The sequence below is a fragment of the Rattus norvegicus genome, chromosome 9, assembly GCF_036323735.1.
Source record: "Rattus norvegicus strain BN/NHsdMcwi chromosome 9, GRCr8, whole genome shotgun sequence".
NCBI classification, from domain to species: Eukaryota; Metazoa; Chordata; class Mammalia; order Rodentia; family Muridae; genus Rattus; species Rattus norvegicus.
The window spans coordinates 16,720,440-16,741,161 of NC_086027.1; the positions used below are offsets into that span (position 1 = coordinate 16,720,440).

The 20,722-nt window shown below is 42.0% G+C and overlaps 1 protein-coding gene across 1 annotated transcript; it reads right to left on the reverse strand.

Annotated features, from left to right (window-relative positions):
* Positions 1 to 271: 271 nt before the first annotated feature.
* Positions 272 to 18,673, reverse strand: Girdinl2 (girders of actin filaments like 2). The gene is made up of 6 exons (XM_063268054.1): positions 18,123 to 18,673; positions 6,546 to 8,531; positions 5,668 to 5,827; positions 4,204 to 4,335; positions 3,351 to 3,534; positions 272 to 1,063 (listed from the first exon to the last, which is right to left on the reverse strand). The coding sequence occupies exons 2-6, from the start codon at positions 6,673 to 6,675 to the stop codon at positions 1,058 to 1,060; spliced, it is 612 nt and encodes a 203-aa protein (XP_063124124.1). The 5' UTR covers positions 6,676 to 8,531; positions 18,123 to 18,673; the 3' UTR covers positions 272 to 1,057.
* Positions 18,674 to 20,722: the final 2,049 nt, after the last annotated feature.

A 20,722-nucleotide genomic window follows, 5' to 3' on the forward strand; every position in this document is an offset into this window, starting at 1 on the left:
AATTTGTTCAACATGCTCATCCACAGAGTATAACTTAGAGGTAACTATATATTTGACAGCAAGCATACACAGTGGGTACGATATGCATGATGAACTGGAAATTCACAGAGTTGGAAACACAGTGAACAGTGACTGTATAATTGCCTTTGAATCTCAGTAAGACGGATGCACAGTGCCCATGAGAATGCAGAGATCGATCCCTCCCTGATAGCTGTGGGACTTCAGATGTTGACATTAGTGATCAATAAAGAAGGTTCTTAACAGTGAAGAGTTTGAGATTACTCCTTTATTTACCAGAATACATCCAATTTACTTGATAGTAACCAGATGCAGGTAGTCAATATATACAGTCTATATCCTTATCAAAATAGAAAACAAAATGAACAAAACAACAACAACACATAAATAACAAATCTTCAAATGAATAGAAGGAAAACCAAATAACCAAAATAATCAAAACTCAAGCAAATGTTAAATAGAGGAATTTCGCTAAGCATTCTTTTGCTGCTCCTTTTGCAGAATTGGCTTATAGCCTGTGGCTTGCCTTGGAGACATAGTAGACAAGCAGTTACTGATGGTAATAATATTTTCAAGAGAAGTGGAAGTAGGTCTGTTTTGTTGGAGTGGGGGTATTAAGGAAAAAGCCTACCAATACTGAGTATAAATGATATTACAGACTTTGTTTCATTGTCTGTCCAATGTTGTGAACTGATCTCCATGAAACTCTTCTGGATGACCCATCAGGACAAGTACAAATTTACACGTGCACAGTCTTTCTGGATGACCAGCAGCTCTTGATTGATGTGCATCAACACTTCTCTGAGTTCCTCCAAAAGTATACACTTGCTGGAGAGAGCTGAGGTGAAAGTAAGGCCTATTCAATCCAAAGAAGTTAAACTAAAGGAGGAAAATGCAGTCCACAATTGCTATGGACATTACAGATGAGATACAATAGTGGTGTATTTGCTGTGCACACTTAGTTCTCCTCCTGTAGATCTTCTCTCCAAGAGAGATCTTGTCCTGGTCTGTGTCATGTTCGAGTTTCTGCTGGAGAACTTCAGACCTAGCAGAGCAAGGGAATAAAGGTTTAGTGAGTGGTTGTCAATTCAGCTCTCCCTCTTACATCAGCTCTGTTCAGTTGGATAATCCAGCATGACCTGTCAGCTGAGGTCAGTCCCTGCATCCCCAAGTGTCATAGAGTACCTGGGCTTGGATTTATATCTCAGCTTTTCAAACTGCTAGAATTTGAACTGTGGAATATGCACTGTACTGGGGTTAAGAGAAAAATGAGCATATTTTGTCACTGGTCCAGGTTTATTATGTTGAATAATAACACTGTAGCTGGGTCTGAATCTGAGTTCAAGAATGGTATGAGCAACCTAGAATACCATGTGGATTCCTTCTGGAGAACATGTCCAGAAATGTGGTGAAAGTTCTGATTATGTTAGCACTGAAGGAACCTGCGTAGGTTCAATTTGTAACCACTGAATCTGCAAATACACAGAGAAGCCATCTCACTTCAAATCCATTCTCACTGAACAGCTCCTGTAATCACTGAGAATGTGCTCACAGCAAATCCTCACAGCATACACAAGGAACAGTAAAGTTTATTGTGATGGAGATACATAACAGCACCCCTGTAAGACTATGCTTATTGTAATGCAATTTGTGAGACGACTGAAGAGAAAATGTTCTCAGATCTTATCAGAGAGTTAACAGGAAGAAAGAAGTACAAAATACAAAGAAATCCTGTGGATTATACATATCCTGTCATGGACAAGGTAGCTGGAAAGAAATGGTAGCAGGCAATGTGGAAAGCAACCTTGGAGAAGACACAGTGTGTGACACAACCTTCCAGTGGGCTTTCACCATTCACAAAGGACAGAGAAGGATCATAAATCAATGGATTTTATATAGCAGCCCCCCTTACCTCCATGTACTCCATTCCTTTGATGTGCTCCAAAGGATTTTGATGCAGACCAGTCATTTTTCCCTAATCACTTGAAAATCTAACTTTACACGTGTTTTGGGTTCTTTTGCTGTACAGAGCTAGGTGGAGATTCCAAGTGATTGGGGTGCTATATTTGATATTCATGGAGGCAAAGTGAACTCTTAGATTCTTTTTCTCATGAAACAGGGCAATAGAGACTCACCTGTGCAATTATGCACAGGGAAACACACACACACACACACACACACATACATACACACACACACACACACACACACACACACACACACACACAGACACACACAAAAGAACCCACACTAGAAACACTTGGAAAATCATCCAGAATTAAACCCACAACATGAGCATAAACATGCTGAGCCACAGCTGGTACACACATACACACATACACACACTCACACACACATACACCCACTCACACACACATACTCTATCACACACCCATACAGACACACACACAAACAAGCACAAACAGACACACACACACACACACACACACACACACACACACACACACACACACCCCAAAAATCGCAAGTCGGCAGAAAACAATGAAGATCCCATCATACTGGAGGAACAACATAATATAGACTATTCAAAGCAGGTATTTTAAGAGAGAATCACTACTCAGCCATTTTTCCCGAGAGGAACAAAAAGGCCTAGATAGCACTCTTCTTGATGAGAATGGGGGTAGATAACTCTGTTCTTGAAGTCTCAAATCTCTCATGCCAATTGTCAGGTTTTGAGAACACCTTTCCACATCCCTGCTTTTCCAAGCATCTACAGAGTATAACGTCAAGATATGAACTCTCCAGCAACACTCGAACAAAACAGGACTGACATGCTGCTACTCTTTCTCTGTCAGGTACCATGATTTAGGAAGCATGAACAGATGGTCTTGATATACAGGGAAAATGGTAAAGAAAGAACAAATCCACCAAAAGATGACAATGAGAACCATTTCTTTGGCATTTCCACCAGGCTCTCCTCCTTCTAAACTATTTAGTTCCTGGAATCTCACAGGACCCCTGCAAAGAAAATGGGCTCTGGGCTTTTGCTTCATCCCTCAAAGCCCTGCTCTAGTCTAAAGAGGGGCACCCACATAGCACCCTCCACACATATGGCATGTAGTGCTGTGCTGTGTGATCAACCTATCTCCCTTAATAAACTGCAGATTCTCGAAGAGCAGGAGCATTTGCTTTCCAAACACGCAGTTTCTTGAAGAGGGGCTATCTCCACAGAAAGCCTTGTAAACCATCACATAAATGAACACTTGGATGAGACCTAGGTCAGGACATAGATCCGTCAATAAACAGTTACATTGGTTATCTATGTTTATGGTAAGACATGAGGACAGCCTGACCCTGAGTCCTAACCCTACCTGCTGTTGCTTGGCACTGGGGTCACAGATGTTCATTCTGGCCTCTTCACAGAGCCTCTTTGCCTCCACAGAGGATGCTGGCAGTTCAGTCTGCTCCACCAGCAGTTTTCTCTTCTCATTCAGCAAAATCTGTATATTGTTCTTCAATTGAGCTTGTTCACGCAGGAGCTGGGAGTGCTTCACGCTGAACCACAAACAAAAAATGGTAAATGCCTGCCAGCTTCTATTTGCCTGACACTCTTGCAAGTACAATCATCCCTTTAAGGGTCCTCATCCCCAGAAATCCCCAGACTAGAGCCACACTATACAAGTTAGCACCAATTAGAGGAGGTCAAATCCAGAGGACACATTCCCTGTGAATGAAAGTACTTCTGAAAATCCTGACATTAAGACGGTTTATATAAATCAAGGTAGAAGAAACGGTCCATAAGGGAGCTCATATGTCCATAGTATGCTGAAACCATCTGCAAGTAGAGGTCAAATCCCCTCTGAGGGAGGATAGAAGACCCAATAGCTATATAGTCTTTCCATGTGTTTCTCATGGATCACAGATCTTTAAATCTCCTGTCAGAGTCCTAGAGATTCAGAGTTGATTGATATTCCCATCATGGTGCAAACCTTTTCTATCTAGAGGATCCTTAATGGGGAAAATAACAATTTGAGGGTCTTCTACACCCTTCACATGTAGGACAACTGAGTTCAAGAGCTACAAATCTAAGACCCTTGCCAGGAGGCAGGCTTCTTGTTAAGAGTCAGACACCATGGAGCCAGAGCCCTGACTTTTGTTCAAAGTCATACAGGACAGAAGTATTCCCTGCCTAGTGCTGGGTTCTCATCTCTGTCAGCGACTCACCGGTAGGAACTGTTCACTTGTATGAGCTCCTTGTACCTCTCCATGGCATCACTTATTGAGTTGGTCATCATTTGCATAGCCATCATTCTCATCTCATGTTCGGATTGAAGTACTGGCAATTCGACATCCAGCCTGGGTTAGGTCATGGCCAAAGGAACAAATGTTTTGAACTCACGATTTCAGAATTAGGAGAAATGTAAATAAAAAATATATAATAAAAAAGTTCAAATTCAAGGAATGGTAGAAGGGAAGAAATTGGCAAATTCAAAAACCAGACCAAAACCCAACAGTGAGACTCAATCCACAGAAAATATTTCCATGTAAATAAGCTAATTTTGTTTTGAAATAAGGACTCCTTAGAAGCCTGGGGAGATATGGTTCTGCAAAGACTTATTATATAGGAGTGGGCAGAGCCTGAGACCTGCCTGTTTGGAATAACAACTGTCAAGAATTTATTCCCACAGTGACCCTTTCTAGGTCACAGTAGACCATCACTGGATAGTTAAAAAAATAAAAAACTAACGATCAAAGCAGGTAAAAAAAATTAGGTGAAATCAGACTGTTCTCTCAATTACTTAAACCCACTATATAGCACATACTTGCTCCTTTGAAGTAGTTGTACTGATTAAGTTTATTATCCTGGGCACAGGAGAACTGAGCCACGGTACCAGTTGGAGGGACCTGACCTTCAAGAGCTGGCCAGGTGAGCATGATGGAATTGACTAGTTCAGGAAGAAGATTCCTCCAGTCTGTGCCACAGCTTTGGGCCCAAGAGAAAGCTGTGATGACATTTCTCTTGTTTTGAAAGCAGGTATACTCAATCCTTGGTTTCTATCGTTACATGAATTGCCAGAGGGCATAACTAAGTTTGACAGGGAAGAGGATTTATAGCACCTCCTCCCCTCAGGAGAGTCCTGTGTGCCACCAAGGTATACAGAAGGAGCAAAGTGCTCTGTTGATCAGTGTGGGCCTCCACGTACTCATCACTATCATGACCTGCAATCTGTTGATCAACCAAATCCTCAGACCCCATCAAAGGTCCCAGACGTCCTGATCCTGAGTAAACACCACATATACTTCCACATATATACATACCAACCCATATCCAAACACATTTAGAATGCCAACTACATCCATGGAGGTGCCATAGAATCAGTGTATAATGAACAAATTCAGAGGAAAGAGTGATGACGTGCAGGCATTTCATTCACACACACAGTTGCATCAAGTGTGACCAGGTCCTTCCAGCTGCTGACAGAACCAACGCTAATCCAAGGAGCTCAGAGTCAAGTACAAAAAGGCTGGCCCTAAACACACAGCACCTAGCTTATCTCAAAGGTAATGTCTGCCAAGGCTCCTTAAAATCCAGGATGAGAGGTGAAACTCTCTCGTGCTATGAGGAAATATCGGGTTAGCAGAAAGAGAGCACAAGAATGTGAACAGGTTACTGGGCATAATGACTACCTGTGGTCCCAATCATCATAGATATAAAGGTCCAGGATTTGGTAAAGTTCATCCCTCTCGAATTGACACTTCTGGATTTCAAATTTGAGTTCCTCCAGTTCCTTTAGAAGCTCCTCTTGCTTGCTGATGACACTTTGGGATGATGCCTTCCTACCAAAACCTGTAGATAGATAAACCCAAGTGAATTTGCATATTTGATGGCCCACAGGCAGAAAAGATCATTCTGAATCCCAAAAGGAGGTTGAGGAAGGGGAAATAGTAGAGACTGGGTGAATCCCTGGAAGAGCAGAAAAGCTTTCTTAAAGGTGGATTTTTAAGCTATGTCCCTCTTCCCAACCTCTAATGCCATACAAGTGCCACACTCACTATTACAGGACCCCTCACCCTGAACAGTATAACCTGACTGATACATAAACATCTGGGACATTGTTCTCTCATATCAGATGTGGTGCAGTTAATCCTGGAGTTCATAATGCTTAGCACCATCAAGCTCTAATCATCTGTGTTGCAGCCCAAAGTGTCTGAGAACTCAATTCATGACTAGGGGTGCATCCTTCCTTGTTCTCGCCATCAGAGACTTATGTAACCTACAGTAATCTAGAGGATGAAGTGCTTCAACTCCCAACCATGGATGGTCACATTGTTAATCTCACAGTGCCTCCTCCTGCCATTCATTGACACTCACATTTAAAAAGCTTCAAGAAAAGACACTGAAGGCTTACCACTTTCTGGCTTTCTCTCAAATTAAAGTTTGGAACTCCTGACTCTTGGTTTCCCTTTGAGAAATCCCAAGGCTCCTGCTTGTAAGGCCTAGTCTTAGAAGGCACATCTCAAACCTACCTCCTTGAGGATGTTCCCCAACTCTGCCCAGGACTCACCAAGCCTTCCGCAGAATGATTTCCTCCTTCCTGTTTCACTAGAGAGGGGGTCAGCTTCCCTCTGACCTGGTGTGGTCTCTCCTTGATCTCCCCTTTCCTTCCGAAATAGCCTGAGCAGCTGGCGAAACATGCCTGCTTGTGAACCCAAAGGGAACTGAAGTAATATCCCAAAGGCGGTTGGTGTCACCACAACACTGGTGACATCACTGAAGATTCTAGGGATCTCTTAGATACAATAGAGTGTCCAGTGAACGGCTTACTGGTGATGTCACTGGAAAGTTCTATGGCCTACCTACTAACCAGCTTTCCCCACACTGATGAATTTATGTGGGGACCCTTTCCTCCAGTCTCCCATGTGTCACTGGGAATACCATTTGGCAACATCTATTTCAAAGCTAGATATGTCTCTCTGCTTCATTAGAAGTCAACAATGCTTTTGCTGGGGAGAGTTGCTTACAACCCTGAATTGGAGAACAGATTTTTCTTAGCACCCAAATCTCTAGGGGCCAAGGAGGGGGCAGTTTTTTCTTAAAAGTAAATCTACTAGCCGAGACAATGCATGTGACATACATTTCGATTCTTAAGCTTTTCCCTTTTGTGGAGGCCAATATGTTTCTTCTATACCTCTGAGTGTATAAAACCGAGAAATAGTTGATTAGTGTGCAGTCCTTGACAGCTGACATTGTTTCCAATTACATATCCATGTATTTCACAAAATCAGTGGTCTATAATCCTATTTTTTTTTGCAATAAAAACTCCTTTTTCTTGGGAACATAGAGACCAACTACAGGGCATATATAAAATAATAAATTTCTTTCCCTTTTATATATTAAGTAGGGCATCCTCCCTTTCTCAAATATAACAAGACAATTAAATTGGACGTCAGTGAGCAAATGTCAACTTGGAGCTTGTGTTACTACATTGTAACTATATAGCCATCACTTCTCCAATATCATTCGTCCTGAATAGGCAAGTCTTGTCATGAGAATATTGGGGGCTGCACCATGATCCTTTACTCCTACTAAACATAAGAATCAGGAGGATGGGAAGGGAGTGGAATGGCCTCAGTTCAGGTTGAACCTCAATCTTAATGGATCCATAAGTTGAGGAGGGAGTCCATTTGGCATTGTGATATATGGATTCTGTCTTCTTATCATAGGTGTTATAATTCTACCTGAATGTGTGCTATAATGCCACCCCACCTCACAGATGTAAGAGTGAAAATCATGTTTGACCTTTCTGGGAAGAGCTCTGCCTTTTACTACCATCTAGAGTTATACAACATCACTTTACAAAGCTCAGAAGAGAGGGGTGCACATGTGCACCCCTTAGAAGTTGAGGATCTTTTCTTCTAATTAAGGCACTTGTTTTTCCTATGTAATTCTTCCCTTGCTATTTTACTAATGTTGGCTGACTTCTTTCCTGGCCTGAGGTAAATTGGAGTCCAATCTTTTGGATTACTGAACCTTCTATTTTTGAGATGACAGGCCCACCAAGGGTCCTACTGCATACAGAAGGTGTGAATAAGTCTCATGGGTTGGAGTAAGTTAAAAACGACTGTGACAACAAAGAACTGATTAAGAAAACAAGAGCCCAGCTGCTCATCAAGATCACAGTTGTATGATAGTAAGAAAATGTGAATAAGACATCAGGTGAAAAGATAAATTAATTAGGAGTTCACAGGCCTAGAAGGGTTAACCTTTGCTCTCAGTGGAGCTGCCATTCTTTCTGCCATACCTCGCCCTCTGCCACAGGACCAGAGACTTACCCAAACAACTGGCTGGCCTTGCCAAAGACCTGGCAGGGCTTCTCCCTGTAGAATAGGAAATGCAGAGTCCATGAGGACTCACCAAGAGGTCTCCTCCACACAGGTTCCTTGTTGTCAAAGGGAAATGTTCCTGCAGAATCCTGCCATGGCAGCAGGAATTTCAACCTGGCTGCTCTTAGGTCCAGGTCACTGGATGCAGGCCTGAGGCCCAGGGGTATCTGGGGAAAGAAGCAGCAGGCACTACCTCACAGCTCTCTCTTTGTTGGATGCAACTGCTAGGACTGTGATGGGATTTTTGTTTCTTGGGATGTTTATTAGAAATACCTACAAAGCTGATTAAAGTTGTAACATGTCTTCATACCGAGCATGCAGAATGTTTTTACATCGTTGTTGTTCCTGTTTTATGTTTAGATTTTGTTCTTTAAACCCCTCAGGAAATTTCCCTGTGCTTAGAATGTTAAGCACATGCTCAGGAGGGATCGATTATTCAAGTTAGGCAAAGCTTTTGTTCTCCCCATCCACTCCACAGATGATGCCATTACTTACTTTCAAATAAGAAAACAGTCATAGAGAAGTAAATTAACCTGTAAGCTATCACAGAAGAAACACATCATGATTGTGGAATGGCACCGCAGTATTTTGAATTTCCTAAGTTATTTTTATTTGAAACTTTTTTATTGGATTTTTTGGGTACATTTCATTTTTTTAAATCCTTAAAGGTATCTTTTATTCTGCTCGTCCCATTTACAAGGTGGAATTTCACCTGTGATTGTTAGTCCAGATAGTTTGGTCAATGGCTTAGATATCACCTTCGCCTAGTTTCCTTGGCATAAGCTGTGTTAGAAGCAGGCTCAAAGGTTCAGGACTCAACAAATAATGAATTCCACTACATCTGGATACCTAGCCTCACACACAGGAAGGGACTGTATTTCCATTCACTATTTAAAAAAAAGATGCAATTCAGTAACATGTAAAAAATTTCTCACATATATTAAAGTGTTTACCATGGTCATACAGTTTTTCAAATACCTGGCATTCATCTTTTTCCAAGTCCTAAAATTTCTTTCTTATTCACATTTTCTTTTTTTCTTGATTATTTCTTACTATTATTATCATTTTTTAAAATTTTGGTTTTTAATAGATATATACTTTTTATTTACATTTCAAACCTTATTCCCTTTCCCAGTTTTTGGTCCATAAGCCCCCCTCCCGGGACTCTTCTCCATATGTATGGTCCCCCAATCCACGCCCCTTGAAACCCTTCCCGGACATTCCCCTGCACTGAGGGTCCAACCTTGTTAAGAACAAGGGCTTCCCCTTCCACAGGTGCCCCAACAAGTCTATTCTCTCCTACATATGCAGTTGGACCCCTGGGTCAGTCCATGTATAGTCTTTTGCTAGTGGTTTATTTGGTTGGCATTGCTGTTCTTATGGGGTTGCAAGCCCTTCAGCTCTTTGAATCCTTCCTCTAATTCCCATAAAGGGGGTCCTGTTCTCAGTTCAGTAGTTTACTGCAAGCACTGACCTCTTTATTTGACATGCCCTGGATGTGTCTCTCAGGGGAGATGCATATCCAGTCCCTTTCAGTAAGCACTTTTTAGCTTTATCAATCTTACCTAGTTTTGGTGGCTGTATATATATGGGCCACATGTGGGGCAGACTCTGAATGGCTTTTCCTTCAGTCTCTGCTTTAGATTTGGCCTCCATATCTCCTTAGTGCTCATGTCTTCGAGACTCTTCCCTACTTTTTATCTATTACTTTCAGTGTATCTGGTTTGATGTGGAGGTCCTTGATCCACTTGGACTTAAGCTTTGTACAGGGCAATAAGAATGGGTCAACTTGCATTCTTCTACATGCTGACCTCCAATTGATCCAGCACCATTTGTTAAAACTGCTATCTTTCTTCCATTGGATGTTTTACCTCCTTTGTCAAAGATCAAATGACCATAGGGGTGTGTGTTCAATTCTGTGTCTTCAATTATGTTCCACTGATCTGCCTGTCTGTATGCCAATACCATACAAACTATTGCTCTGTAATACTGCTTGAGGTCAGAGATGGTGATTCCCCCAGAAGGTCTTTTATTGTTGAGTAGAGTTTTGCTATCCTGGGTTTTATGTTATACCAAATGACAGCAAATTGCACTTTCTACCTTTATAAAGAATTGAGTAGGAATATTGTTGGTGATGGCATTGAATGTGTAGATTGCTTTTTGCAAAATGGTCATTTTTTACCATATTCATCCTGCCAATCTATGAGCATGGGAGATCTTTCCATCTTCTGAGATCTTCTTCAATTTCTTCAGAGATTTGAAGTTCTTGTCATACAGATTTTTTACTTGCTTGGTTCAAGTAACAGCAAGTTATTTTATATTATTTGGGAATGTTGTGAAGGGTGTCATTTCTCTCAGCCTGTTTACCCTTTGAGTAGAGGAAGGCTACTGAATTGTTTGAGTTAATTTTATACCCGGACAGTTTGCTGAAATTGTTGATCAGGTTAAGTAATTCTCTGGTGGAATTTTGGTGTTGCTTAAGTAGACTATCATATCATCTTCAAATATTACTATTTTGACTTCATCCCTTCTAATTTTTATCCCTTTGACCTACTTTCATTGTTTGATTGCTATGGCTAGGACTTTAAGTACCATATTGAAAAAAGTAAGGAGAGTGGGCAGCCTTGTCTAGTCCCTGATTTTAGTGGGATTCCTTCAATTTTCTCAGTTTAGTTTGATATTAGCTACTGGTTGGATGTATTTTGCATTTTCCTATATTTAGATATGGGCCTTGAATTCCTGATCTTTCCAGGACTTTATTAATGAAAGGTTACTGAATTTTGTCAAATGATTTCTCAGCATCTAATGAAATGATCATGTGGGTTTTTTTCCTTTGAGTTTGTTTATATGGTGAATTTTGTTGATGGATTTCTGTATATTAAACCATCCCTGCATCCTTGCCATGAGGCCAACTTGATCATGATGGATGATTTTTTGGATGTGTTCTTGGACTCAGTTTGCAAGAATTTTATTGAGCATTTTTTTCATCAATATTCATAAATCAAATTGGTCAGAATTGCTCTATCTTTGTTGTATCTTTGTGTTGTTTAGGTATAAGAGTAATTGTGGCTTTATAGAAGGAATTTGGTAGTGCTCTGTCTGTTTCTATTTTGCGGAATAATTTGGGCAGTATTGGTATGAAGTCTTCTATGAAGTTCTGATAGAATTCTGCACTAAATCCATCTGGTTCTGGGCTCCTTTTGGATGGGAGATGTTTAATAACAGTTTCTATTTCTTTATGAGTTATGGGGTTGTTTAGATGGTTCATTTGTTCCTGATTTCACTGTGGTACCTGGTATCTGTATAGAAAATTGTCCATTTCCTCCACATTTTCCAGTTTTGTTGAATATATGTTTTTGTAGTAGGATCTGATGATCTTTTTAATTTCTTCAGAATTTGTTGTTATGTCTCCCTTTTATTTCTGATTTTATTAATTTGGATATATTCTCTGTGACCTCTGGTTAGTATGGCTAAGTGTTTATTTATCTTGTTGATTTTCTCAAAGAACCAGTTCCTGGGTTTGCTGATTCTTTTGATCCTCGGTTTTGTTTCTTCTTGTTTGATTTCAGCCCTGAGTTTGATTATTTCCTGCCTTCTACTCCTCTAGGGTTTATTTAATTGTTTTCTAGAGCTTTGAGGTGTGCTGTCAAGCTGCTGAGATATGCTCTCTCCTGTTTCTTTTTGCAGGCACTCAGAGCTATGAGTTTTCCTCTTAGCGCTGCTTTTATTGTGTCCCATAAGTTTGGGTATGTTGTATCTTCATTTTCATTAAATTCTTAGAAATCTTTAATTTCTTTCTTATGTCTCCAATGACCAAGTTGTCATTGACTTCAACTTCCACGTATATGTGGGCTTTCTGTCCTATTTGTTGTTATTGATCAGCAGCCTTAGTCCGTGGTTTTTTGAAAGGATGCATGGGATTATTTCTATCTTCCTGTACATGTTGAGGCTTCTTTTGTGACCGATAATATGGTCAATTTTGGAGAAGGTACCATGAGATGCAGAGAAGAAGGTATATCCTTTGGTTTTAGGGTGGAATGTTCTATAAATATATGTTAAATTCATTTGTTTCATAACTTCTGTTAGTCTTTCTATGTCTCTGTCTAATTTCTGTTTCCCTGATCTGTCCATTGATGAAAGTAGGGTGTTTAAATCTCCTACTATTATTGTTTGGTGCAATTTATGATTTTTTTAGAAAGGTTTCTCATTGTTTAGGGACACAACTGCTATATACTTGACAAATACAGCAATAACCCAGAACATCCGCAGGAAGCCTGTGACCATTGGCCACATGAGGATGACTGTCTTTCAAAATTCATCATGATTTTTGGTAAGATCTTCCATGTCAGTGGCTTGGCTTCCCACAAACATGGTCCAGTTGTCTAGAATCTACTCCATGGACAGCAACTCATGCTTGTTTTTGTCTGACTCATACACCAGATGCCGGGCTTCAGCCTTTGCATGGTCATAGTCCTGAGGAAGGATCCAATGGTGAATCTCATCCTAGTCCAGCTTCCCATCCTTGTTCAGATCTGGGAAATCATTGAACTGCTCCCCAGACAAAACCCAGTCTGTCTCAGGGCAATTGTCCTCGTGAGAAAAAGATGTCCACAATGTACTCATCCTGGTCCACAAAACCATCCCCGTTCTTGTCGATATCCTCCAGGGTTTCCAGAACTACAATCTCCTTCATATGTTCTAAATCCTCTTAGTGCAGAAAAGCAATGAACCAGTCCTGAGTAGCTGTCAGGTCACCTTCAAGGCCTTAAACCTCCTCTCATCTCGTGGAGGCATCTTTTTAAAGTTGTGATCATCACAGCCGTCTTGGAAATCAACAAGGTGTCCCAGGGAGTAGCCATATGTGGCCTGCTTGTATTTTTCCCAGGAGATTTTACAACTATGTCCCTATCATAATCCTTCCAGGGTTTAGCCACATTATGGTAGATGTATCTTTTTTGTACCTGTTTGATCCAAACTTTCAGGTCTTCAGTAGTAACAAGGCCACCTCCATCACTGTCAATTGGGTCAACAATTTTCCCCAGCCTCTCCTGCTCTCGTCCAGGCTTAGCTATCAAAGGTCTTGGAGTCCTCCTTGCCCAGGAAGACCTCATGATCGTACATGATGCTGTGCTTGTCATCTGGTGGCCACTGGCCCAGCTCTGAATCCGGACAAACCATGTGCTCCTTGCTCATCATGCTCTTGGCCCTGAACGCCAAGTCCAGTGCCAGGAGCAGCCCATGGAGAGTCCCAGGCTGACACCATGCACCACTGTCTGGATCAAAGGGAGGCAGCAGGGAAGTAGGGGCTCAGAGCAGCTTATCCGCTGTCCCTTCCCCAGAGAGGGCTTTTGTTACATTTCAAATGTTATCCCTTTTCCTGGTTTCCCATCCACAAAACCCCTTATTAATGCCTCCTCCCCCTTCTACTATGAGGGTGTTACCACCCACCCAACCACTCAGGCCTACCTGCCTCCCTGTTCTGATTTCCCCTACACTGGGGCATCAAGCCTTGACAAGACCAAGGGCTTCTCCTCCCATTTGTGCCCAAGAAGGCCATCCTCTTCTACATATGCAGCTGTAGCCATGGGTCTGTCTGTCCATGTGTACACATTGGATGGTGGTTTCAGTCCTGGGAGCTCTGGGTGTTTCTTATTGTTGTTCTTATGGGGCTGTACACCTCTTCAGCTCCCTCAATCCTTTCTCTTACTCCTCCATTGGGGACCCTGCTCTCAGCCAAAAAAATGGTTGGCTGCAAGCATCTGCCTCTGTATTTGTCAAGCTCTTTACCCCACTCTTTTGAGCAGATCACCACAGAGCAATGAAGATGTATTGTCTTGGCGTGATGATGTACAGACAAATAGATGATTTCTTAATTCTTAATGATGGTTCTATAAGAATTCCTAAAATTAGATTAGTATTTTAAGTTTTTAAAATAGGACTGGTATTATGTTTCTCTGGTAATCAAAATTGCATTGAGAACCCTGCCATTCTTAAAGTGTCATGAGTGAATCGCTTCTGCAATACCAAGCAGGCATCTACAAATTATAGCCCATCCTAAGAGGGTATAAACCAATTAACCAAAGTTCATAAAAAGAGAACTAATGATTTACTATAGGTACAAGGACTTAACATAATTGACTGGATTTGCCTATAGGCAATTTCACTTATTCTTTTCTCATAAAAATTACAGCTTTTAACTCTTCATGAACGTGCAGAGCCAGTGACAGATGGTGACGGTTTATCCTGATGATTACTCTTCATGAATATGCATGTAAACATTCTCTGTCATAAACTGATTATCCAACTTATGATTTGAATTCCTGTGCAAACTTGTGGTGAACTTTTCACCATGTGATGCTGTGTTCAGAAAGATATACAAATGCTGAGGACAAAGAGAGAGAAGCTTTTAAGACAGAACTGAGCTGAAGAGAACAGAACTCAAGAAGAACTTAGAAGTAAAGGCATAGCATTGAGAGTAAGGCATTGAGAGTAAGGAAATTATTGTGTCATAAGAGCAAGAGGAAAGGAGATAAGAAGAAGAGAGCAAGGAGAACTTTTTAAGCCATACTTTATGGAGGCAAACTTTTGTCTTTTAGGAAAACTGAAGAACTTAGAAATAAAGGTTAAAAATCACTGCTCTTCAGCCTTCAGCCTGGCTCAGTGGCTAGCCTCTGCTCTTCAGTCAGGCTCAGTGGCTAGCCTCTGCTCTTCATTCAGGCTCACTGGCTAGCCTCTGCTCTTCATTCAGGCTCACTGGCTAGCCTCTGCTCTTCAGTCAGGCTCAGTGGCTAGCCTCTGCTCTTCAGTCAGGCTTACTGGCTAGCCTCTGCTCTTCAGTCAGGCTCACTGGCTAGCCTCTGCTCTTCAGTCAGGCTCACTGGCTAGCCTCTGCTCTTCAGCTGGGCTCACTGGCTAGCCTCTGCTCTTCAGACTGGCTCACTGGCTAGCCTCTGTTCTTCAGACTGGCTCACTGGCTAGCCTCTGCTCTTCAGTCAGGCTCACTGGCTAGCCTCTGTTCTTCAGACTGGCTCACTGGCTAGCCTCTGCTCTTCAGTCAGGCTCACTGGCCTATGGGGCCCTAGCACATCGCTTAACCATCTGCTCATGACTGCCTGACCACACTGACCACCTGACTGCCCTGACTTCTTAAAGTTGTCCTCTAGAAAGAGGACAAGAAACCAAAGAGAAACACCACAGGGACCTTTTCCAATGGGCTTTTTTCAACCTTTAGTACTTTCGTTATTTCTTTAAAAAAGTGAAATATAATTTCTGCTATTCATATGGCCAAGAGAGCTGTGCAGTAGTCATTGCTTTATGGAATTTGGTGCTAAATCAAAAGATTCCTTTATTCTATTACGATGTTATCTGTTTGCTGTACGATGTATGTTTAGAAAACACAACACTAAAATCCTAAAATCTAGATGTTTTAAGACATCGGCTCATGGACAAACATAACTGCTTACCTATCTAGACTGGCCTTTTTTGCTATACTGCAGGTACAATCAATTTTCCACACTACTTCCATGATTTTCAAGAATGATTAAGAGTAAAATAAGTTGAACATAATGGCCAGAAAGGGGGTTCTGTCAAGTTGTCTTATATTGGACAAGATACCAAACTTTGACTGGTAAGCCTAAAACCACCTGTTCCCAAAACTAACAGAACTTACAGAAAATACATACTTTCTTATCATTCCTCCTCCCCAATGGTCAGTGATTTATTGAGCACCTACTACAATCCTAGCACTGTGCATCTAAGGGTGTAATGGTGAATAAAAACTTAATAAAAAGCCTCAGTAAGGAATAAAGATAAATGAAACATAACTTTGAAACTCAGAATTCAATATAAGCAAAACCACCATTTCTTTAACTGGTGATTTCTGAAAACTTCATCATTTTTTCCATGGGCTTCTACAGTAATGATACTCAGTCTTGATTTTATAAGTCACAAAAAGCAAGTCACACTTCTTTCTTGGCTCCCTTAACTGTCATTTAGAACAGAACTGTCACTGTACATTTTGCTTCCCTATCAATCCTGCTATGGATGGTAATGAATTCCAGTCTTTTCAATATGAAAACAGGCCACCACTTGAGGGGAAAGGTTATTAAAATTTCCAAACCGGTATATTCTCTAAAATTTTCACATAGCATTTTACTGATATCACAATGCAAATTCACCACAAATATTTAACCAATGAAAATATTGAATAGCTCTGCAAATAGGAGCGATAATCATATATACTTGAAAACAACTATTATGGAAACAAAGGACATACTAGGAGAAAAGATACATCACTAAAAGCTACACAAGCAGCAAAAAAAGACACTACATTTCTTGGTTTGAAAGTTAGGTGATACACTTGATCTTTAAAGACAGGCAATGTACTTGATCTTTAAGCCCTTCAACTGTGTGCCGTCCACATTAAACTGCAGTAGATGACAATCTTTTGTAAGATTTATTTATTTATATGTCAGACAATGCAGCTGTCTTCAGACACACCAGAAGAGGGCATCAGTACTCATTACAGATGGTTGTGAGCCACCATGTGGTTGCTGGCATTTGAACTCAGGACCTCTGGAAGAACACTTGGTGCTCTTACCCACTGAGCCATCTCTCCAGCCTCACAATGGCCTCTTACACAGCATCACAGTGGTCTATTACACTAGATGGCTCCAGGGTGATAACAGAGAAACTTTCACAGTTCCTGAGCACTTCTGAGTTCAAACACCACCAGTGCCCACTCTGTGCTGTTGGCACATTCTGACCTTCTCCTAAGGGTTGTCAGCCACAAAAGGGACGGGTTAGCCCCAGACAGCATTCACTGCCCAATCCTAAAAACCCCCTCGATTCTGAAAAAGCCACATTCCATGCTTGCTCCATATTTGAGGAAGCCAAATGGTTGATCTGGCTCAAGGCTCCTCTTTCCTTAGCTCATCAACTTTCTTTTTCCACTTCTTGTCACAAGAAGTATGTTTTTATGCTGCAACTACACTGCAATGTGTGAAGGAAACCACCATCAACTCTGGGTGTCACCTCTTGAAATTTAAAATTCACAAAACAATTCATGGCTTTCTAATCAGCACCATGGAAAATAAACAAAAACAAGCAAAACCATTCCAAAGGAACTTACTGATCTGGAGGCCTGCTCATAGCAGGTAGGAAAGAATTAAATTATGCAGAACTGTAATCTCTCAGAGCTTTGGAGGCTAAAAAAGAGGAAATCTCTGTGTATGTTCCCTTTTTCCAAGTAATTGAAGGAGGGTATTTTACATCCTCCAAATACAATCTCTTGCAAGGGGCAAACAATTACAAAGTATATCAGAAGAAATCTATTAAATAATACATTCATTGCCTGAGGTTTTAAGGAAATATTTTCCCATGATCCCCGTCCTTTAACATACAATGGAAACATTACAGGGATGTGCCACCAGGCTAAGCTGCCTCTGAAAATCCTGTCCTGCCCTGGCAGGTACAGGTCATTTAATTCCAAGTCATCTGGAGAGGTGTGACAGCCCCAAGTTGCTCTGGGGATGTCAGAGCACAGCTCTCATGCACACTCCAAAGCACCTCTCCACTCTTTCCCAATGCCATAGGCTTTCCAATTCCTGCTTCAGCTCTCCATACATTCCTGAACCCTCCCTTCCCCTACCCAGTGGGCTCACTTTGCATTGCCTCCTTCTGCCAATGCTTTCCCAGGGCGGGGGACGGGGGACGGGGGCCAGAAGGAGCCTAAGGAGGGACGCAGGTCTCCTACCTACCTTGATGATGCTGCTCTTAAGGTGCAGCGCGCCCTGCTTGCTGCTTGCTCTCCCTGGGGAGCAGACCGGAGGTCGGGCTAGGGGTCCGCGCGGGCGCCAGGCCTCCAGGTCCCCTGGCAGGACTAGCCTCGGCTTCTTCCCTGGACACTGCAGGGTGGAGTCGCCATTGGAAACCCCGCCGCTGTCTTAGCGCGCCCTCCCGTGGCCGAGGTGACCCCCAACGCCGTTACCGCCCCCTTCTCTGTCAGCTTCTTCTGATTTTTCTTTTCTTTTGTTTCTTTTCTCTTTTCGTTCGCGACGTGGCGCCTGCGAAGAGCTCGCCTCCAGGAAGGAGGACATCGTGCAGGCAGAATAACCTCTGGGCCCTGCCGGGGTTGGAGAGGGAGAGAGAGGAGTCAGCTTGGGAGGCGGCGCCCCGGCTGCGGGCACCTGCGGAAGGAAAACTCGCCCAGGCACACGCGCTGCTGCGGGCGCCAAATATAACGCGCGCGCCCCGCCCCCTCAGGCCCCGCGCTCACCCACGAGCTCCTCGTGCCCTGAGGCCGGGCTCGGGCGCGGTCGTGGGGCGGGGTGGGAAGGACACGTGTGCCCACTCCGTGGGGCAGGCAACACCGGGAGGCGCGACACCGGGAGGCGCGTGGTGAGGAGCTCCTGGCTCCGCTCAGGCCGTCAGTCCCCTCTCAGGGCTCGGAGGAGGCCAGGGCGGCTTCTTCCGGCCTAAAGGCCCACTATGACCTACCCGAGTCCATCACCTCTGGAGCTTCCAGCTGCCCCAGGCTGGAGGCTTGGGCATGGCGATTGTGGTTGCCACTCTCCTAGGCTGGCTCAGCAGGGCACAACCCACCACCTGCTGTCCTCACCTGAAGGCATCCTGATGGGGCTGAGAGCCCACATCCAGCAGGCGAGCCTCAGGGCAGGGGGCCATGGTCTTGGGTCTGCACCTTGTTGCCAGCCCCTCACACATATGGCAGCATCACACATATGGCTCCTTCTACCAACCGCCACTAATTACCATTTTGACATTCCATCACAGTGTTGTCAAGAAGAAAGATGCAAACAAACACGAAAAGAATGAAATTTAAAATCTTTTTTATCAGGCTGGAGAGATGGCTTGGTGGTTAAGAGTGTTGCTTCTCCATTGCTCCCAAGTTCAATTCCCAGCAACCACATGGTGACCCACAACTATCTGTAGTGGGATCCAATGCCCTCTTCTGTCTGAAGCTCTCTTCTGACATTCAGGCACACTCGCAGACAGAGTGGTCATGTACATAAATAAATAAATCTTTAAAAATAAAACCTTCTAATCAGTTAATGTAACTACATCTAGAAGCTAGAAAAGGGTCACAGCAATATTAAAAATAATTCAGAAATGGTAAAGGGATGTACGAGAGTCACAAAATTCACGGGGCAAGATGTTGTATGCCTGGAATCCCAACACTCACAAGGCTGAGGTAGGTGGATTGCCTTGATTTCAACACTAAAGTGTGAGACCTTATATTAGAAAACAAAACAGTTGTGGAGGGGATGGAGAGAGAGACAGAGAGACAGAGAGACAGAGAGACAGAAGAGACAGAGAGAGGGAGACAGAGACAGAGAGACAGAGATAGAGAGAGACAGAAACAGAGAGAGAGAGACGTCGATGTCATTTCGTGCACTGATGACAAGCTACTGAAGAATGTGAATGTCTCCTACCAAACACAGAGAGTGCTAATGACAGAATGGGTTTCTTATTAAGATATCATAAACTATAGATGGAAAAGTAAAGTAATGTATAATAATTAAAAGAGAAATCAGACATTGGAAAGCCTAAATTTAGAAGACTGTATATGTTGAAGTCATAGGGGAGGGGATGAGACGATGTGGGGGAGAGAATAATCAGAATAAATTATATATGCGTATAAAAATGTTAACTAAGAGCAACCAATTAAAAGAGAAAAGCAGGTTTATTTTACAATGAAATTGAATTCCCATATGACACTATGTAACATTTTGTAAATTGATTATATGAATTATCTGCAATAAAAAATCAATTGTTATTAAAGATGTGGTTGTGTTCATATTAATTAGAAATGTTTTAAATTCTTTTTATTTATTTGCTTATTTATTTATTGATTTTTTTTTAAGATAGGGTTTTCCTATATAGACCAGGTTGACCTCAAAAAAACAGATCCACCTGCTTATGCCTTCAAAGTGTTAGGATCAAAAGTGTATACTCACACATGAATGTTACATTCTTAAAGTGATAAAAAAGAAAGTACAGTTATCAACATGGTACAATTATTGAACAGTGATCAAGTGAATGGAAATATCAGAAACACATTTAAGGCATTAGGTCACTGTTGTTAAAAGGATCTTGAGCAGCATATATAATTCAAATCATCCAGGAGACACATTTCGAAAAAAAACAAGAAACTGGGTAAAGATGATTTAAATTTTTTAATCTATTAAAAATTTTAAAGCGCATTCGATATGAAAGTGTAAGTGATATACTTCACATTTTTGCTTATATACCATCTTCAATTTTATGTGCATTCTGCAAATATTGTCCATGTTTATGCAGGCTATTAATATTTCCCCATGACAGATAACATTCACAGAAA